Source organism: Papilio machaon, chromosome 5 (assembly GCF_912999745.1).
Source record: "Papilio machaon chromosome 5, ilPapMach1.1, whole genome shotgun sequence".
In the NCBI taxonomy this organism is placed as follows: Eukaryota; Metazoa; Arthropoda; class Insecta; order Lepidoptera; family Papilionidae; genus Papilio; species Papilio machaon.
In genome coordinates this window covers 4278472-4299387 of record NC_059990.1, presented here as the reverse complement: position 1 = coordinate 4299387, position 20916 = coordinate 4278472, and the positions used below count along the sequence as shown (strand labels likewise).

Here is a 20916-nt window from a genome sequence, read left to right as displayed (position 1 = left end):
CAAAAATGATTTATAAACAATTTATCAGACTTATACATTCTTGTGTGAAAACATGTGACCTCGGGAATGGCGGATAATTTTAAACTTGGCACAGATTCATTGACACAGGGTATGTGTGCACTGTAATGTCATAGTCATAAATGCTTCAAAACTGATGATATAATCATCCTATGTTAAGCAGCAACTTAATAAAATGGCAACAGATATTACAGTTGTAAAGAATTCCATTGTCAAAGAAGTGCCTGCAGGTTCCACTGCCGTTCTGAACTGTAACAGTAATGATTATTCGCACAATTTTATGTTTTGGCTTCTCAATAAAACAAAAGTGATCGGCCCTGACAATGACTTTGATGAGAGGAAATATAAATATGAAGTTCTATCTGGAAAACTACGGATAAATGTAAGTATAACACTAGTTATGAACTTATCAAAATGTGCTTATCGTTGTGAAAAATAAATGTAAGTTTGTCCTCTATATGTTTCTAAACTACTGTACTTACTTTAATTACAGAATGTATCACCAAGTGAATCTGGCCAGTATGTGTGCCTGTCAAAACATCTTGAAAGTTCAAAGATCTCAGCTGGTGAAGTGGAGATGATAGTTAAAGGTTCATCATTTTCAGCAATTGATGCAGTTAAACTTGTTGCAATTGTGGTCTCTATCATTGTCTTGATTGGCTGTGCTATAATGTATTATCGCTTAAGAAAACAATGGAGAAAGTATGATGGCCGGACAGTTGTACCAGGTATGGAGTATGAGATCTTTTTTAATTTTATTCAGAATGAATTTAAAACAATTTAACGGAAAATACAAATACATCTACTATTTTTATTGTAATATTTGGCTTTTAAATATTTTAATACTCAACTAGTATAAGCTGTTCCATAAAATTTGTATTGTTGTTAATATGTATGTAATTTTAGTAACAATGTTTTGCAGTGGATGATGTTGAAGATGAGGATGGTGATGAAATTTACAACCGCACAACAAAGGCCATCACTCCAGTGGCTGGGCCCAGCAGGAATGTATCGTCAGAACATTTGTTATATGGCATAGACAATCAGGGCTTAGACACCGATTTTAATTCAGTATTCGAAAATATCCAGATAAAAACACCAAGTCCTAGTCTTATATAGATTTATATCAAAATTATAAAGTTTTTATTTTGAATGACTAACAGTTTAATAGCATAATAGTTGAAATCTTCAGTTCATTCAGGACTGCAAAAATGCAGGCATGTCTTAATGTAACTTTAAATTGTAAGATTAATATAAGGTATTCATTATTTATATATGAAATTAAAAATAATGAAAACTCGAATGTTCTGTTTCATTTTATACTAGCTATTGCCCGTGACTTTGTCCGCCGAGGAATTTTAAGAAAATCTAATAATAAATATAAGCTGTGGTAGTGAAAGAATTCTTCAATTCAATGCAAGCAATCAATCAAATATTTCCTCTTCATTATATTGTTATAGATGTCCTATCAACAAAAAATTTAATAAGTAGGTAACAAATTATTTTTAAAATAAAATTATCCAATGTGAGGATAAAATAATTTATTACTTAGTCATTAATTAAAATCTTCAGTAGAAGCATCATGTTTGGTAGGTGTTTGTTGATCACCTGCATGACTTGATTGTGACTGCGGTGTAGCGTCTAATGTCTCATCCTCTTCATCATCACCATTTACTTCCATTTCGAAAACTCTGACTTTCCTATGACTTTTCGATAATACCACAGATACCTTACGTCCACCTGATACAGCTATCCGAAATCCATCCATTTTTTCAAGTATCTTATAAACACTATGATCTAAATATGAAGAAATATTCTTTTCGTGTGTTTTTTCATTAAAGACGCAAATTTTAGATTTTATATTCAAATCACTAGCATTTTCTAAAGCAACTTTTACTGGCAATTGTATGAAAATAGAGTTATCTTCATGACGTGGATGCCTTACTAGTACAGAAAGGTACTCGGCTGAATAAAATTGTACATCCATTATTTCCATTGACTCATCCTCTAAACGGCTTTGACTAGCTTCTTGCAATAAACTTGATGAAAAGTAATATTTGGTTGCAACTGCTGAACATGATTTTTCTTTAATTTGAATTGACATAAAACATAACCGATCAGGTGCATTCCTAAGGTCCACTAAACCCATCACAAATCTATCTTGATTTGAATCATAAGTCTGTGATATTCTTAAATTTCTTTCTGGATTTAATACAATGCCTCGATTTTCATAGCATTTAGTATTATAAATGACAGAAAAATGTTTACCTATATTTTTTCCAGTTACATCGAACACTTGATTTATTGCATCCTTCAAGTATTTTTGTTGTTGTACCAAAGAAAATCTTCTGAATTCAGTCATTGAAAAAATTGTATCACTGTCATTTACTAAGCACGAATTATCTTTAAGAAATTTATGCCAGGGATTATCTTCATCATCAGGAAGTATTGTTAAATCTTGATCTTGCAAATATTGTCCTAATCTTTCTAAATTGAATTTCACAGGTTTCTCCGATGAATTATCACCCTCTGTTTGTACATTATCAAAATTGTATAGAAGTTCAGCTATATGAGTGAATTCTTGTTGCGTCATTTTGACAATCTCACAAGGTGTCTGTTCATCAAGTAAACGGATAATTACTACAAAGAGCCATCGAAAGAAGGCCTTGTAGTTCCGCATCGACACATCAATAACTTGTTGTAATTCCAGGCATTTGTTTAAAAACGCACAACAAGCTCTGATTGATCGAGTAACCATAGTCTCATCCAAACCTAGAATCTGAAAAAAAATTCCACATCAAACTATCTAAAGACCATTTAATATTTCTTCATTTTAAAGCAATCTTTACCTTAAATCTATCTGGAATTCTAGTAAGTCCTCTTATATCTGAAAGGTAATAAGATAAATTGTGTCCTACAATATTCAACTGTTTAAGAACAAGCTTTTGTATGGTAGAGTAACTTAACTCCACCGAACTGCCAAACTTTTTCAACCCTTTAGCAGTCAACTCTTGAAGTAAGAACAATTCAAGTTCATCGGATGGTACACCTAAAAATTATAACAATACATTGTAAAATTTTTAAAAACAACTCCATTTAAAAACTCTTATAGTAATCAACATACCTAACATTAGTAACTCCAGTAGGTCGGCTGAAACTCCACCTTTAGGAACTGAAGATGCATAATGAGCCATTTTTGAATCCATTTCTAGTAAGATATGTTCCCAAGCTTCAGTTATTGAAGTCATTGTTTGATCAAGATGTGATAATAATTGTACAATTTGACAATGTTTATTTGCCACCACAAACAATTCTTCAGAATATGCTGACAATACACTAGTATTTATTACTGACAAGTATATATTTTTCGTAATCTTGTCTAAATAAAGTACTTGCATTACACTAAAATCATTAGACAAGTTGATGTCCAGTATTTTATATTCCCCACATTCATCATTGACTAATTCTGGTAAAAGTATAGTTCCATATGGATATCTTCCAAATACGCTCATGTAAATATTTCCATTGCCATATCCAATCATCAACATGCTCAACTGCGATGGTTCTGGTATTTCTTTGTAACATTTGACTATATCATCAGAGCCTTGATTTTTATATGAAGTGCTTGCAGATGGTGGTTTTTGCAAGAATATTGTTGTATCATCCTGGAAATTTATATCAAGGTTAAAGTTAATAAAACATTATTATTGTACTAAGACAATTTAGTTGCACAAGTAAATACACATAGCTTGTCCATTAGAACATGAGAAGATGATTATTTTGATAACGCAACAGGGATAAGTTTGAAAAAATGGCTATGAATCTTTTTTATTTTTAATTGTCAATCTCAAAGAACTTAGAATCAATAATTTCATGATTACAACATTAATGTTGTTTTAAGTTTCCAAAGCTATATTTACTTATGAACATGTTACTTACATAAACATTATATTCCGTTGCACTCTCTAATACTCCTGCTTTAACAGCCCAAGTGATGCAGGAAATGCCTACAGGCTTACAATCATATGGATCTTCTGGATTTTCAGCACTAAAATCATATTTGTCTAGAATCTCTTTGTCCTCAATATCAACAACATACACAATCCCAAAACTGTAACCAATTGCTAACGCCTAAAAATATAAAACAAATATTTAACCAAAATTGATGGTAATAGACTTCAAATAGGGAAGTCATTTAAAAACCTTTATTTATTATTATTAGTATAGTTATTATTAATAATGATTTCTCCTTTAATTAGTTAAACCTCTTAATACCTTGCCATCGGGCCTCCAGGCAATAGCTTGTACTGTTACATTTTCTTTTGGTGCAGGTAAATTCCAAACTTTTTGCCAATGTAATCTATGTACTTGCACTTCTCCTAAAACAAGAAAAATATAGTAATTAAGTGAAAGAGATGTATATGTTTTACTTTTTAAATATAAGCAAATAATTGTATTAAGCTTCATACAATAGACCTGCGGGAATCTGACAAAAATTTTGCTTGGCAGTGTTGAATTATTAAATTTGTTGGATACTACATAAATTCCGGATTTTTTTTACAATAGAGTACCTTGTAACCTGACAAATTGCAGATCAAATATAGATTCTACATGTAATACTCTGAAGTAAAAAGTTAAATTAACGCCTTTAATGCTATATATCATACAAAAGATATTAACTTTACGTTAGGAAATAATTATGTACAAACTTTTGTACATATGTATTCAAATAATCAAAAACCATGCATAAAATCATAATAAATCAATCAATTTATGAAGCATAAAGATGGGCTGTCGGATTACAAGGGGCGCCAGATAGGACACTGCCACTGTATTTACGATTTGACAATTTTTGTATATCATTAATGATTTGTTTTCTTGCCTTTGAAATTGCTAATAGCTACCAAATCCAGCCGGTTACTCCAAACCATTAAATCCACTTGATAAGTTACATGTCTTTCTTCTACTTGTCTCATTGCACAATTAAACATTTTATGTTTATACCTCACTAAAAATAATACAGTATTATCGTATTCAGTTGAAAATATATAAATAAAATGCAATATTTTGAGATTGACTTGATATTGAGAAATTCGAATTCGAAAGATTGTCACTGTCAGTCAGTTCACTGACCTCTACAAACTGACTGGCTATACGACGTAGTATCTTGTGCCTCTTTGATTTCCGCAATTTTGGCGCTGATGGTGGTTTGTAGCGACGATGTTCTGTCACGTAACATCAAACGGTTTAAATCGCAACAAAACAAAAGTTGTCACTTCTATGCAATCGCCTATCCATTTATAGAGATCAGTGCAGTCAGAGTTAGACGATTGCATAGATAATACATTTATTAACTCGTATAAATGCGCCACTGACGAATCAGCAGTGATGGTTTGCCGCTCAGTGTTGTCAATGCTACGACAATAATAGCATTTAACGTCTTCAAGCGTGGTAGTTAGCAGTTAGTTTCAAATGGTTGATGCTTGATGCCTGCTCATCGTAATATATCCTCATAGCCTACGTGAGCGTGTATGCTTATATGCAAAGAGCGTATATAGTATATACATGCAGAAACCTAAAGGAAAAACGTTAATATTAAGAGAAAATAATAAAATAATAAGACATTTGAATTTATTAATTAACTTTTTATAATATTACTATTTTATATTTTATAATAAATTATTCAATTTACTTAACGTTATCTTATTGCCTTGTAGAACATTTCACGAACAAGGAGCAGATAACATCTTAAAGCTTTAATTTCATGCACCTATTTCATCTCAATAGTTTGACAACTTTAGAAATACATAGGTATCTTCCTGGCTAGAATCAAGTAATAGTATGCTAAATTTAACAGTGTAATAACTTAATTAATCTTTACTTACAAACATTTTGATTTAGTAATATATTTCTATTTAAAATTATATAAAAAGTTCTTAATTCTAGCAGACTATAAGTGTCTGAAGTAAACATAATTTTTCACTTTCAATTAAGAGTGTTCTAAATCACAGATAGTACAGTAGATGATATATTTTACAATATACAATAGGTTAAATCATGTTATAATCAGCACTTAGAAAAAACCTTAACATAATTGTACATATTTTGTTCTTATGTTAAACTCAAAAATAAGACTATCATTTACAATGTTAAATTCCTAAAAATTCACCAAACTCCTGACTAAGATTGTGCTCCTCCATAAATCTAGAAAAAGCAGTCTTGTTTTTAGATAAGTGATTTTGAAAACTAACTTCCTGGAAGTCCTTAAACTGTTGCTGTTTGTCTTTATCCTTTATGTCAAAAACTTCTGATTTCCTTATAGATATTTTCTTCCAATTCAATGACTTTATATCTTTCCACCATTCTGAACAGTCTTTATCGATTCCTTCAATACATATGATGCCAGGTTTTCCAGGTAAACAAAATCCAGTCAAATTCAGTTCTTTAGACTTATTTATGATCTGCTCTCTTTTGTATCTACTGTAAATGTGATGTGAAAAAATCCACAGCCTCACAAAAGTGGCATCTTTACTACTCAAGACAGAAGGTGTAGGTTTGGGAACATTTTCAGTTATCACTTTGAAATTATCAATATTTTCTTGTAGCCATGAAATGGCTGTATATAAGCATACTTCATTCTCATGAGAAAGTTTAATGTATGTTGATAGTTCTGAATTTAAATTAGTTTCTTGCTGTCTATTTAACTGATTACACCTTACATACACATCTGGCTCTTCGTCTGGGTAAAATGTTGGTAAGTTAACATATATCTCTAATTTTAACCCATTGATATGAATTTTCAAAATAAAATCAAGGTGGTTAGGAATATTAGAACTTTTATTTTCAACAAACCGTTTAATGTCTTCGAATACATTGCTATCAGTTATGATAATTTCATTCTGATTGGGATACATAGATTTCAATAATTCTAATTCACTTAATTGCTTATTTAAATTAACAATTAACGTATCTTTAACTGATTGGTCAGCCTCCATATTTCTATTTGATAACAATGTCTATAGTATAATGAGGATTTTTACTTATTATAAAGAATTGTGAGCAAAAATCTGGTAGTAAATTGTAAACACAACACTTCACCAAAATTTTGATGACAAACAACTTGTGTCACATTGAAATGACAACAGACAAGCGAAACTTAACTGACAATGACAAGTTGGGAAGGTATTAGCCTCAGATTAAGAATTATTATTAAGGTATTAGCTTTCTGGTATTGGTTCTTTAACCAGAGACGCAGGATTGTGCAATGTCATCGTCATTTCACTCATTTCATCATCGTATAAAGGTTTAATAGGCAAAATCGGTGCAATAAAATTCCACTGAATTTTTACTCATTACCAAACATGATAATTCAATTTATTTGATGGAAAACATAAATAGTATAGTTTATCGAGTCGTTTTCTTTTATCTTTTTGCACAAATTGATTATCAGAAATCTCATTTTTTTTTAATTATAAAAAAGCCATTGGTTTTGTTATAGAATCCACAATTTTATACGTACTACTGTACTGCTGTCGTCTTTGTGAAAGGAATGTCGTCAATCTTTGTCAATGTCAATTGTCATTGTCAACAAATTTGCTGAAATTCGCTGCCGAAATTAGTATATTGATATAAATTTCTTAAGAAAGATTAGACCTAATATTACTGTTGAAACTAAACCTGTTTACTATGGCTTCACCGCTGGAGCAGTTTGTTAATAATGTTAGAACATCATCAGCAGCTGGTATGTTCGATATGTTTGAACTATTGGTATACACCGGTTCAAAAGGCTCATAGTTTTTATTAATTTTTGATGATAACTTGTATCTTTGATAGTAACTTAGGTTTTATACAACTTAAAATGTTGGTGACTTGTCATTAACAGATGTCCAGTTGAAATCGATTTCTCATTAGTCTAACCGTTGGTTTCTGAGAAAAATCAGTATATAAAACATATCGTCATCCATGTCTTTATCTTTAACAAAACAGATAACAATATGTTTTAAACAGAGATTTTGGTCTCAGAAACTGTTAAGGGAGACTTAAAACGCAATACTTTTGTAGGTCATTTTAGAGATGTACTAGAATTAATAGTAAAATCGGATGAAGTCTTACAAAGAAACAAGGCTCATTTAAACACAGTGTTGGAGACCCTCGATATTCAGCAGCATTCTCTTGGTGTTTTGGCTGTTCTTGTTGCTAAATATTCCAATCCACAGGTTAGTTGTGTATGTGATTTTAAGTTACCAAGACCTCATAAAAATGAATAAAAATATTGATGATAATGTTTGTAATTAAACTGTTTGATTTGTGTAAACTAAAAGCATAATGAAATTATAGAGAAATCTATGGTAAGGAATAGGATAAATGGTTCTCTAAAAAAAGGTAACAAGTTTAATAGATTTATATTTCACTAATTGAAATTGTCATGAATTTCAATTTAAAAATTAAGGATTTCATTAAATTGACATTGTTTATTTCTAGGGAGCTAATGAAGTTGATAAAACAAATATGTACTCAAAGATTCATGAATTTATTACAAATTGTAATGGTGAACAAGTACGCTTAGAACCTGACTTATGTAAGTTTCATTTTATACTATAAACTTTCAATCTCAATATTGGTAAAAAAAATATTGGTACCTTTAAAATATGTGACTGTTCCATTTAGTAGTTAGTATATTCACTAGTGCTAGCAATCTTTTCTAGCTTTGCCCCTATGTACATTTTATTTCTAAACATTTAAAAAATATATTAAATATAGCCTAATTTACCCTACTATTTTTATGTTAGGCTAATGTAGTATTCTAATTGTAATCTAGTTTAAATTTTCGAATTAGTCGAATAGTTTTTAATACAAATATTGTTACAATGTTATTGTGTAGATAAAACAAGACTATAATTTCAACTAATTTAAATTTTAGATGCGGAACTTTGTCATCAACTTACAGACCATCTTATTGAAATTAAGCAGCCTATAAGGGGCATTGAAATTCTGAAAAAAGCCATCAAGAAGATACAATTGTTTGATTCCCAGTTAACTTCAGTGCATGCAGATCTGTGTCAGTTGTGTCTTCTCTCTAAGTGTATGAAGCCAGCTCTTGAATTTCTAGATACTGATATAACAGGAATTGGATCAGAGGTAAGTATTTAAATTGTAGCTTTCTAAAGGCAAAAAATTAGCATTTATAGATATAAAAAAGTTACTAGTTTTCGCCCGTAACTCCGTCCGCGCAGTATAAAAAAAACTTAGTAGACTATTGTGTTCTTCAAGACTATGTTCTATATTTGTACCAAATTTCATCATGATTTGTTCTGAAAATACCTTCTAACAAACATACCATCAACGTAAACATTCGCATTTATCATATTACGAAGATTGATACAGTTTTCAAAAAGGTTACTGAAATATCAGAATACATGATTTCTCTCTTTTGTGTACAATGTCCAAGTAAGTCCTGAATAAGCTACTTGGAACTCATTTGTCAAATAAAGTTCACAATCTCCAATAAGCTGTGAATCACAAACTATTATATGTGGGACAAGAAGTATTATGTGTCAATTAATTTGTTTGTTATCTAGCAGTTTGTTCGGACATTATGAATTAGGTCCTTAATGAAATATTTTAAATGTCTTTCAGCTTGGTGGTAACAATGATTCAAAGCATTTTCTGCTTTATTATTACTATGGAGGTATGATCTATACTGCCATGAAGAATTACGACCGTGCTTTATACTTCTTTGAAGTAGTTGTTACAGTTCCAGCATTGGTCGTTTCACATATAATGCTGGAGGCATACAAGAAGTACATTTTAATCTCATTGATTTTGCATGGAAAGGTAAATTTAATTTCTTGTATTGTATTATACAAATAAATTAGGCATCTTGGATCTTTATTTGTTTAAGACTAGCTGTTGCCCGCAACTTCATAAAAAAAAACTGTAATAATATCCAAACTCAGAGTAATTCTGTTATAAATTATATTAAGATCCTGGAGTTACAGGGCAACAAGTATTGATACAAACTGTTGTCCGCATCTCTTTTTGCGAGAAATAAAAGACAAACTTAATCTTTCAGACTATGTTCTACATCTATACCAAATTTCAGTGAGATATGTTTAGCCGTTCAGGAGATACCTAGAAACAAATATCCATCCATTTGTTATTAATAAAATTTTAGTCAGGTTTTTATGTTATGTATTGGGTTGTTCAGAAAGTCACTTCGTTTTTATTTCTATTTTCTATGTTTAATAATGCCTTTATCAGCTCCAACCGACTTTCCAGGACATGGTGCATCTTCGTCGAAAATACACGAATCCTAAGTCGAGAAAAAACGAAATGACTTTCCGAAAGATCTTATATATACATTGTTGTTTTCAGATGCTCACAATGCCTAAATATACATCTCAAGTAGTATGTAGATTTCTGAAGCCATTGTCGGTGGCATATCATGAATTATCTACTAGTGAACATGCAGCAGTAAAACACAGGGAGACATTCGTGCGAGATAAGAATATGGGTTTAGTTAATCAGGTAAGTTCAAATTATAAGAAAATCTACTCAAGATTTTTACAGTTGTAAAGTCATTCCATAACAGAATTTGATTTAAATAAGGGCGGAAAGAAGCTACACATCAAAAAGTCATAAACCTTCACTGCACTTCTAAAGTGCCTGATTTTAGTTTTTCGTTTTATTATCGACAGGTGTAATGGTAATTTTGAATTCCCAAATGCTACAAAAGTAAAACCTATCAGAAAATTAAAATCTCATACCATTTCTTTTATGATTTTCTTTGACAGGGCATTTTTTTCGTATTTATTGAATGTAACGGAATTTAAAATGTTCTTTTTTTCCAGGTGCTAAACTCAATGTATAAGAAAAACATTCAGAGATTGACAAAAACATTTTTAACATTATCTCTAAGTGATGTCGCATCTCGCGTACAATTGACTGGACCGGCGCAGGCGGAGTCTTATATACTGAATATGGTAAATTAGTATTTTTTAACTTAACATCTGTCCCATTCATATTTTAAATAATAACAATAAATAAATAATAATAAACAAATTAATAATAATAAATTTAATTGTCACATTTTATTACACAGATATGAACAGTATTATTTAAAGTTTTATTACTGTCTGAAAAATATTAAAAAATATATATTTTTTTAAAATTAAAAATATTAAACAATGCTTAAATCTGTATAATTTCAGATTGAAGAAGGTGAAATCTATGCGATGATCAATCAAAAAGATGGTATGGTTGTGTTCCTGGACAGCCCGGAGAAGTATGCATCGCCTGAGACACTGTGCGTGTTGGAGCAGCAGATGGCCGCCTGCACCAAGCTGCATCAGTACATACAGGAAATGGACGAACAAATACAAGTCAACCCTCAGGTATGGATTAAAACATTTTACTGCTTGCAGATAAGTTAAGAAACTACTCAATAAACACACAAGTTCTTTCTTAGTGACCGCTTATCAACTCTAAGACAACTTTAGTCAGCCGTCTTTGTGTAGATTAAACTGCCTTTATTTTTCATGTTATACTGTTTTTGGGTTGCAATAAAAGCAAAAAACTTAAAAAAAATACTTTTCACTAGTTCCAGACAGTAATCTTTCTTTGTGCCAGATTTCTTCTAGATCTGTTTAATGGTTTTGGTGTTACCTGTCAAAAAATATCCATCTATCCACCTAAAATTTCGCATTTTTTTTTTTTTTTTTAGTATGTAAAGAAGTCTGCCGGGAGTCACGACGAAGATATGCCAGCCACAAGCCAGAACTCAAAAACAACATATTCAATGTAAATAACAAAATATAATTTCCAAACAAATGTAACAATTTAGTTCATTAAAGCATCTCATATATACTAAGCAATTTATTTTAAGAATATAAAAAAAAAACATATTCCCATCCCATATCCAAACATACATTTTATTTGAAATTTCATGCATTAAAGTGCCTCATGAACGGCCTCAGTAAATGCTGTCATACTCTCCAACGGGGTCTGCGGTGTTATCCCGTGCCCTAAATTAGCAATATACCTGTGTTTGCCAAACTTTTGCACCATATCTATGGTCATCTGCTTAATTTCTTCCTGTAAATAAATTTGACATTAGTTTTCTGATGGAATAATAATGTCAATCTTTATTTAGGGTTTTTGTTCATCAATAATTTTGGAAAATAAAATAATGACGCAAGTTCCTACAGTTCCATTTTACTATAAAAAAGGTAAGTAGTCTACATTATGTTAAGGGGTTCCATACTCAGAGATATTTAAAATATAACCATCTTTTCTGTGCTAAAATATTCACAAAATTTTATTACCTCACTGGCTGTGAAAAACTTGAGAATGCAGCATGTTTTCAAGTCGATTCAAAATAATGTTGAATAAAACTATTTTCAACTTACTGGTGTCTTGTATAAATCCTGCGGATCCAGATTTCCTTGCAGTGTAATATTGTCACCAACAATTTTTCTGGCTTCCACCGGGTCCACCGTCCAGTCTAATCCAATCGTTTCATATCCTAATGTTGCTTGCACATCTAAGGAATGACCTCCGCCTTTTGCAAACACTGTCTGTAATTCAAATTGTTACAAGTATACTTTTAACCCTTTCACGCTCATGGGAATTATTTGTCCTATCTACAAAAAACATTATCGAATGTTCAATTATTTATTATTTAATCAATATTTTTTTTACTGAATGTCAAAATAAAAGATATCTCCATAGCAGCAAATATGTTTCTGAACTAATTAAAAAAAAAGAACTGTGCTAAGTTATTGTAGCTAAAGTATTGTGTTGTATTGGTATATTTAGTCTTGGAAATCTTATGGTCCTGTAAGGTTTAATCATCATCATCAGCTCACTATACGTCCCCACCGAGGGGCTCGGAGCCTACCCCAAGTTAGGGATGACAATCTTTGAACTATTAACTTTAATGCGTTATATTTTAAGGTTTAATATTTAAAGGTTTAATATCATAAAATATATGAATAAGTTGTACATATATTAAGACATTCATACAATAGTAAATCCTAAAGCAATGAGAAAAAAGGTTTAATTTAAATCAAAACAAGACAAGAAAATTTAATCATCAAAGACTCATTGTCTTCATGGATGGAATATGAAAATTAAAAAATAACATGTAGCCCTGCATCTAAATTGTATCTATATATATCTATATATTGGAATCCTTTCGAGTAAAGTGAAAAGTAAACATTTGTAAATTTACCATAGGAACTTGTTCCAATTTTTTCTGTTCAAGTTTTTGTTGAACCCCAGTTCTTATATCCTTTAAGTATGGAGCTGATATTTCTGCAAACTGTTCCTTTGTAAGATGATCCGCACTTGATTCAAATACTTGTAGTAGTTGTGCTCCACTTTCTACCTTTAAATATACAAGTTTAGTTAATAAAGTATGTAATTAGTACATCAGTAAGAATAAAGCTTTTTATGTTGAATTAAACACTAACAATAACGTGACCTTGAAGTGCATAGTACATTTTTAAAATAATTTTAAGGTATGCAGTGTTTTGATGCTTTTACCCATATTAGGAGTTTGTTAATTAACCTTGTGTGTTTGTTAAAGCTTTAAATTTTTTCCTGTTTTTCCTTTTTATATGATTTTAATGTAACCTATATTCTAAAACATGGAAGAATAATATGTTTACAGGTTATTTTTGGTAACCAAAATAATCAGTTAATGCTAACAAAGGTTATCTGCAATTTTCTTGACGAAATAATACAATAGCTAAAATGTATGCACTTTTAGCTATTAACCAAACCAAACCAACCAAATTCATAAACAAAAATACAGCTATCCATGTTCGGAGGCCAAGGCCCACTTCGGGTCACTGCATCACCCTAGTGAGTTAGTTTTTATGTTTAACACATTAAGTTCTACTGACTTGCCTGTCAAGTTCATATTCATACAAAAATTGTAGAAATGGAATGTCTAAAAGTTTCTTATTACCTGCATAACTAAGTAATCAATTATAACTCTTGTCAGCAAACTGAGCAGTTTGTGGACATCCTTTGGGTACTTTTCAAGCCATTCTTTGGTCTTAGACATTGTTTTACTTCCACCACCCTCTATCATGTATCCCATTAGTGTGAACTGTAATATAATTAATTAAAATTAAATCAGGCTAATATGAAACAATATTACAAAAAGAGTTACATGAAATCTATTGGAAGAAATATTTAACTATTATTATAGACTTTTAATAAAGAATAAAGGAAAGGTTATAGAATAAACATTTATTTACAGAAGTATTATTTTTTAGTCTTAGATTTATCAACGGCTCAAAGGGATCCCCTAAGCTCATTGAAAACTTAAATTTTTCTCTGATTTCAATTTATAATAGTAAACAACTCAATAAAATAATGACTTACAGGAGCTCCAGTAAATCCAATCAAAGGCACCTTGCCTTCTATTTTGTGTCTTGTTAATGTTATTGCATCCCCGACATAGGTTAATCTGGAGACAGCCCCATCCTCCTGCAATTGATCTATTTCACTGGGACTTTGTAAGGGAGTCGGAAACACTGGACCCTGCAATTGCAAAGTTATATTACATACATAGTATATTAAAAAAAGAAAGAATATAACACATTAAAGTTAATAGTTTTCTACTCACCACACCTGGATGCATTTCCACAGTCATACCAAGAGCTTGAGGGATAACAAGGATGTCGCTAAATATGATTGAGGCATCCAAATGTTCATAACGTCTTAAAGGTTGAAGTGTAACTTCACAAGCCAGTTCAGGAGTTCGACAAACAGTAAAGAAGTCATGTTGCGCTCTAACTGCCTGGAACTCCGGCAGATAGCGACCAGCCTGACGCATAACCCATACCGGTACTTTATCTACTTCCTTGCCTGTAGCTGCTCTTAACAATCTATCGTTTTTTAACGCAGGAAAGTCCTAAAAACGTAGAAATTCTGTCTATAAAAGCATTAGGCTAAGGTAAAATATAACATTAGATTTAAGGTAGTCTTAAAATTAAAAATAAAGATCTAGTTAAGTATACTTTGTTACTTGAAAATATGTTTAGGACATAGGTTAAAAATGTATCTTTAGAAATTAAATGCGAAAGGTAATAAGCGACTTACCTTATTAGAATAAACCATTTTATAACTTGGGTTTCAATATAGACCTAATGACTTGTAAATATGCTTTATAAGTCTACCTCGTAAAAAATTATCAACTGTTATCACTGTCGCCGGTAATTTAAACTCATTTGAACGAAAAATCCATTCGAATTGTCTAATCATGTCATGTAAAAGTTTTGACAGGCGAAAAGTGTTTCCACTAGACGTAAACGAATTTTCCCAGATTTCAACTTCTCGCAACATTTGTTGTTTTTACTTGTAAAAAATATGAATAGAACTATTTATAGGCAAGGAGAATTTTCAATTTAGCCAGAATTTACAGAATGAAGTTATATCTGCTACATTATCTGCTTTCATAATCATAGTTTATCAAGGTTTACCCGAGAAATTTGCGAAAAACAAGGAAGCATGAAATACAACCTCAATTAATGTCATCTTATAAGGTATTGCTAGTAATGTTCCATTATATTTTCTCCGGTCTTAAAATTGTTTTTAAGTCAAGACACGAGATGGCAGGATTTTTAATATTAACCGCTCGCGTGTTCACAAGAATTTAAAAAGAACTCACAATTCATAATAATTAAATTACCCGATTTTGTTTTGCAACATACGTATATTATGTGTGTGAAGTATTAATTTCTTTGATTTATATCTCTAACTTATATCTCTAACTTTGGATATGACCAAATACGGCTTTTAGTTTGATATTTTTAAGAGATTCATTTAGATGGCGCTAGTGCTGTGTATTTGTTTTGTTGATCGTTGAGTACTGACGAAAATGTATTGTGTATGATAAAAAATCTGTTTTTTTTTCTGATTAGTTATAATATGCACTTTATCTATAAATAATGTCGTTTTAATTGGTGGATTTGATATTTTTCCACTGATTGATGACCGATGAAGTACACAAATCGCGGGAAACTCTCGTGTATGATCTCAAATATCCATTTGGCGTTTATGCGTTTAAAATAATGCCACATAAGCTGCCATACTATATAAATGTGTATTTTAGTGCATATTGTCAACTAAACTAAAACGTAGCTTTTAACACAAAAAAGTAAACATTTTTGCATTAGCCCATAATAGGACCCATCGATGTATCCGACGTTTATCCTACACATAATATCTGCGAAGAAATTTAAAGATACATAAGTGTGAACTCAACCAACCCGCAATGGGCAGCGTGGTTGACTATAGCCTAACATAGCTTGGGTAGGCTCTTAGCCCCTCGGTGGGGACATTATGAGCTGACAATCTACAATATCCGATTAGGTAGTAAAGGACATGGAAGATTAATATGAACTCTTAGAGTAGAATAATTAATTAATACCTTGATTGCCTCGTACTCGTAGTATTTAAATTTAGTACAACTGAAACGTTACAGCAGTTTTAGGAATAAACAAATTACTTGTGCATAGGTCCACTATGTCAGGTCTCGAGTGGTTCAAAGTTAATCCAATAAAAGGATAAAAAGTAGATAGGGTCGTTAAATATACAAAGTTTGCGAGTGGTGCGTTCGTATCTACCTGCCGTCGCATTTCTATCAAAACGTAAAAAAAATCGAATGAGAGGGGTCCGCCATACTTTTTGTTAACGTTCGCAGCGACACAAGACGACCTTTCACTGCGATGTATTTTTTGTGTATCAAACCTTTATCCCGGTCTCCTAATAAACTTTATTCGCTTCGAATGAACAGTGATGCAGCTATTTTGTTAGTTATGACTTGCGCGCTTGTTCTTCTTCATCGCTCTATAGATTTGCTTCGCTCCAAGTCGATTTTCGATTTCTTACAGATATTGACTTTTTTACCGGAATATTATTCTATTCTGTTTGAAGGTTTCGCTTGTATATTGTAAGTATACCTAAATAAGAGACTTTTTACATATGCACGGAATGGTCTAATAGTTATCAGTGTTAGAAATTCAAGGTTTTGAGGTAATTCGAAAATATCGATGTCTATTTTAACTTTTTTACCGTATAAAAAATAGAATTGCGTTCGTATTCTTGTTCGATTTAACGTCGTTACCACCCTGTTTATGAGCGCGAAAAGAACTACATTTTAGTTATTGTCTTTCCCTAGGTTTTAGATCATCAGCATGATTACAATTTAAATTCATAAAACTATAACTTAAGGAACACTAAAATCGTTCAGTTATTTTTTACATTATACTTAGTTAAATGTAAATGTCCATAACGAACTTATTCTATGTTATAAAAACGTAGGGTATTTTTAAGTTCGCGAGATATCAAACCAATTTTTTTTTACCTCAGTGCAAGTCGCAATCCGCAGGTGAGTGGTGACCCGCGGACACAGGTGCCGTTGTGACTTGTGCATTCTTTGTGCTGCGGTGAAATCCCATACACCCTATTCATCATGCACACTCACACACACAACATTATAAATTCCATAATCTCGCTGATTTATACCTGGTACATTGGAAAAGTTTATTTAAATTAAGAAGAAAGACATGAAGGTAAAATTTATTTTTCACAATTTTTTTATACTAAAGTAACCACTTTTTCATACTGTAGTATGACAGACTAAATAAATTGCTGAAGTTTGTGTTCATAGAAAAACAACAGGCGCTTTCCCTTTCATACAATACTCCGCGAATTTGAAATTTGTTTTTTAATAAACCCTCCATACAAAAGCAACATTGAAAACGACACGCTTGATCAGACATAACAAGAAGGAGATGTTACTAATGTTTTTACTACAGAGTGTTTTATTTGACACCATTATTATTTATTTCATTCTATAATTAGCTTTCCAAAATGTTGTAGCTCCTGGACTATATATTTCCGTTTTGTCTAAATCGAGTTAAATTAGTTATGATATATTGCGATATAACGGTGTTGTGGGAACGTATCTAATGCTATAGATCAAAATGGTAAAAGAAAAGAAGATTACACGCCCTAATTTGGACAGGACCGTTAGCACAAAAAAAGTTTCGCATTTTTTATAACACGACGATAATGGACTACGTTTCTGCGATTTATTTTTTTGTATAGTTTTTATGCAAACTGATCTTGAAGTTCAGTAGGCCCAGCAGGTACGATAAAATGCCTTGTCCTGTTATCTTTATTTTAAGAAAAAAAAAAACTAGAAGACGTAGTGATAAGATTTAGAAAAGTAAATGTATATATTGCTAAAAAAAATCTCTCTATTTTACAAGTTGGTTTTACAAATCTCTCTCTTCTAAATTTGTTAATAAAAATACTAAAACATATTTTATTAGTGTTCTATAAGTCTCGATTTATGCATACGAAAAACAAAACTTTAACTGCAAGATTTAAAACTTTTGGATACATAAAAAAATTATATATGTACATTTTACAACGTCACGTCAAGTAATAAAGTTAAAAACAAAAGAGAAATATAAAATATATAATCAAGTTCACTCAAAAAAGCATGAATGTGCAAAATAGAGGCAGACTCAATGACCTGCGATACAGTTCGTGAGATAATTCGGTCTGGGGCTAGCGAAGTGTGGTCATGAACACCTTATCAAACCAAAGCACGAACATTTTTATACTTTCAAATATATTTCTCTATTTCACAAACATTATGCCAGACAGTCTTGTACTAAAGAAATAATACTCCGACCTTTTTAATGTAAAAAAAATTGTACGTAAAAATAATTTCGTAGACTTCATTGATATTGGTCAAATTTTAAAACTGTCTATTCATAAACTTTACATTGATCCTTTCTTAGAGCTTAAAATCTTTGGAACCTACTTGTTTTAACCGAACTTCGAATGTTTGTGTTTAAGATCTTTTTAACGATATATAGCTTTTTAAAACATAGATTGTGTAAAAATATTTACTAAATTTTGTACGGGATTTGTCATATATCCTCAGAGCAATTAATTAGATCGTAACAAATAAAAAATGTAAGTTTCCGGCGTTAATGAAAGCAATATCTGCTTGGCGCTAGTCGGAGGAGGAAGGTGCAAGCGAGTGCGGGGCAATAGCGAACAATTGTCACTAATGCAGGCCTCAATTTATTTACGAGACAGCGGCTAGGGGCGCGCTGGAACATAGTCGTTAAAATGCGATGGAATAGATAACATACATTAATTATTTTTATATCTTCATTATATAAACTTGAGTATCCAAACTGGAGACAAAAATGTAATCAATGTAAATGCTCTTATCTAGCTTAGCGTTTGAAAGGAATACACTAAAATATGTTAAAGCTCAATAAAAAAGTAAAGAAATGTTAATTTTGCTATGTTCATAATTATCAAAGATGTCAACCTTTAGTTAAATTTGTGACCAACCTAACTAAGCGGTTGTAACTAGGTTATACTGGGAAGGGCGAACAAAGGTTACAGAATAAATGCTTGCTAATTACGAAGAAGAAAAATTGTGTTCTATAAAACTTGATAGCCTCGTTGCAATGCATAGTACGAATCACAAATAATTCATTAACATTACAAAAACAGAATAAAGATTACAATAGGCAGTTTAGCGCGTACGTGAACGATTAAGATTCCCAGTGGTTCGGATCAACAGCCTCTGAGACCTTAGGCGAAGGTCGATGGCGGAAGCGAGCGCGGTTTTGAGCGACTCCAAGGTTTTCTTTGTGCGCGCGCAAGAGGAGGACATTGACTCAAGCATTGTAAACAGTTCCTTATCTGAGCTTCGCTGCCTCGCGATGCCAGCGCCCTGACGACTGCACGCAGCTTTTATCTAAAACGAAATTGTTACCAGTTGTCGTCTTTATAAGGCGTGCATAAGGGTTTGATGACCTTTAGCCTTCAAACACTTCATTCAAGGCATTTAAAAAAACTTGAGTTAAGTTATCCTAAAGTGGTCGGTTCTTTACTTGCGGAGGGAGTAGATTTTTTTCTGGCACAAAAAGTACTAACTGTTATGGCAGATCTGATGCAATGAAATCGAGACGTATTACGTCTGTGGGTACGCAGAAGCAGTTTGAAGAGATCACGGGCGATCATGTCTTTCCAATGCAGTATGCATTAAAAATACAATAGGTAGGTGGACATCCTGTTTGTCTTATTGCCTATATATTATCTATATATATAAAAGAAAGTTGTGTTAGTTACACCATTTATAACTCAAGAACGGCTGAATCGATTTGACTGAAAATTGGTGGGCAGGTAGCTTAGAACCAGGAATAGGACATAGGATAATTTTTACCCCGTTTTCTTTTTTTTATTCCGCGCGGACGGAGTCGCGGGAAAAAGCTAGTTATATATAAAATAAAGTCGTGTTAGTTACACTATTTATAACTCAAGAACGGCTGAATCCATTTGACTGAAAATTGGTGGGCAGGTTGCTTAGAACCAGAAAACGGACATAGGATAATTTTTACCCCGTTTTCTATTTTTTTATTCTGCGCGGACGGAGTAGCGGGTAAAAGCTAGTTTATAATACATATATGCCTATTCATTAATTCCTATATGTTTATTTTAAAGGCACATGGGAACTTACAAATTTATAAAAAGTATTTGTGATAACAAAAGTGAAAAGCAATAAAGAGTTGGTATAAAAAAAATTGTCGCTGCACTTGCCAACCAAAAGGAAGGTCGTTAATTCAAGTAGATTAACGTTTATATAAACGGAAGCATGGTCTTGGCCGATATGATCTCGGCATTGGGCGGGTGTTCAGATAACAAACCGCCTTTTGATATGGCCAGTAATTTAGAAAGCAGTTTTTTTTTTTTCATCGCAACCAGCTGCCCACCCATCAAATGTGCATTGTGCAGTAGGGGGTTGCTCGGACATAATTCGACGAGTCATCATCGTGAAACGTTTTC

General features: G+C 31.8%; 5 protein-coding genes across 6 annotated transcripts; 2 read left to right on the top strand and 3 right to left on the bottom strand.

Annotated features, from left to right (window-relative positions):
- Nucleotides 1-10: 10 nt before the first annotated feature.
- On the top strand, nucleotides 11-1231 carry LOC106708745. Its single transcript, XM_014500294.2, has 3 exons — nucleotides 11-400; nucleotides 512-746; nucleotides 941-1231. The coding sequence occupies exons 1-3, from the start codon at nucleotides 194-196 to the stop codon at nucleotides 1135-1137; spliced, it is 639 nt and encodes a 212-aa protein (XP_014355780.2). The 5' UTR covers nucleotides 11-193; the 3' UTR covers nucleotides 1138-1231.
- Nucleotides 1232-1549: 318 nt separating this feature from the next.
- On the bottom strand, nucleotides 1550-5130 carry LOC106708688 (anaphase-promoting complex subunit 4). 2 transcript variants are annotated; one of them, XM_014500225.2, is made up of 6 exons: nucleotides 4901-5130; nucleotides 4294-4397; nucleotides 3958-4149; nucleotides 3143-3683; nucleotides 2868-3067; nucleotides 1550-2797 (listed from the first exon to the last, which is right to left on the bottom strand). In XM_014500225.2, the coding sequence occupies exons 1-6, from the start codon at nucleotides 5007-5009 to the stop codon at nucleotides 1574-1576; spliced, it is 2370 nt and encodes a 789-aa protein (XP_014355711.2). In that variant the 5' UTR covers nucleotides 5010-5130; the 3' UTR covers nucleotides 1550-1573. The 2 variants fall into 2 exon arrangements, with proteins under 2 accessions (XP_014355711.2, XP_045533892.1); XM_045677936.1 differs by lacking the exon at nucleotides 4901-5130 and having other exon boundaries at nucleotides 3958-4066; nucleotides 4294-4375.
- Nucleotides 5131-6145: 1015 nt separating this feature from the next.
- Nucleotides 6146-7029, bottom strand: LOC106708796 (RWD domain-containing protein 2A). Its single transcript, XM_014500350.2, has one exon. The coding sequence runs from the start codon at nucleotides 7011-7013 to the stop codon at nucleotides 6168-6170; it is 846 nt and encodes a 281-aa protein (XP_014355836.2). The 5' UTR covers nucleotides 7014-7029; the 3' UTR covers nucleotides 6146-6167.
- A 556-nt stretch (nucleotides 7030-7585) lies between these two features.
- LOC106708910 (COP9 signalosome complex subunit 3) lies at nucleotides 7586-11885 on the top strand. Its single transcript, XM_014500513.2, has 9 exons — nucleotides 7586-7759; nucleotides 8080-8234; nucleotides 8500-8596; nucleotides 8939-9156; nucleotides 9655-9852; nucleotides 10393-10545; nucleotides 10869-11000; nucleotides 11229-11411; nucleotides 11741-11885. The coding sequence occupies exons 1-9, from the start codon at nucleotides 7705-7707 to the stop codon at nucleotides 11819-11821; spliced, it is 1272 nt and encodes a 423-aa protein (XP_014355999.1). The 5' UTR covers nucleotides 7586-7704; the 3' UTR covers nucleotides 11822-11885.
- A 32-nt stretch (nucleotides 11886-11917) lies between these two features.
- Nucleotides 11918-15300, bottom strand: LOC106708912 (uroporphyrinogen decarboxylase). Its single transcript, XM_014500514.2, has 7 exons — nucleotides 15133-15300; nucleotides 14657-14944; nucleotides 14413-14571; nucleotides 13991-14134; nucleotides 13250-13405; nucleotides 12426-12593; nucleotides 11918-12111 (listed from the first exon to the last, which is right to left on the bottom strand). The coding sequence occupies exons 1-7, from the start codon at nucleotides 15148-15150 to the stop codon at nucleotides 11968-11970; spliced, it is 1077 nt and encodes a 358-aa protein (XP_014356000.2). The 5' UTR covers nucleotides 15151-15300; the 3' UTR covers nucleotides 11918-11967.
- Between the last annotated feature and the right edge of the window lie 5616 nt (nucleotides 15301-20916).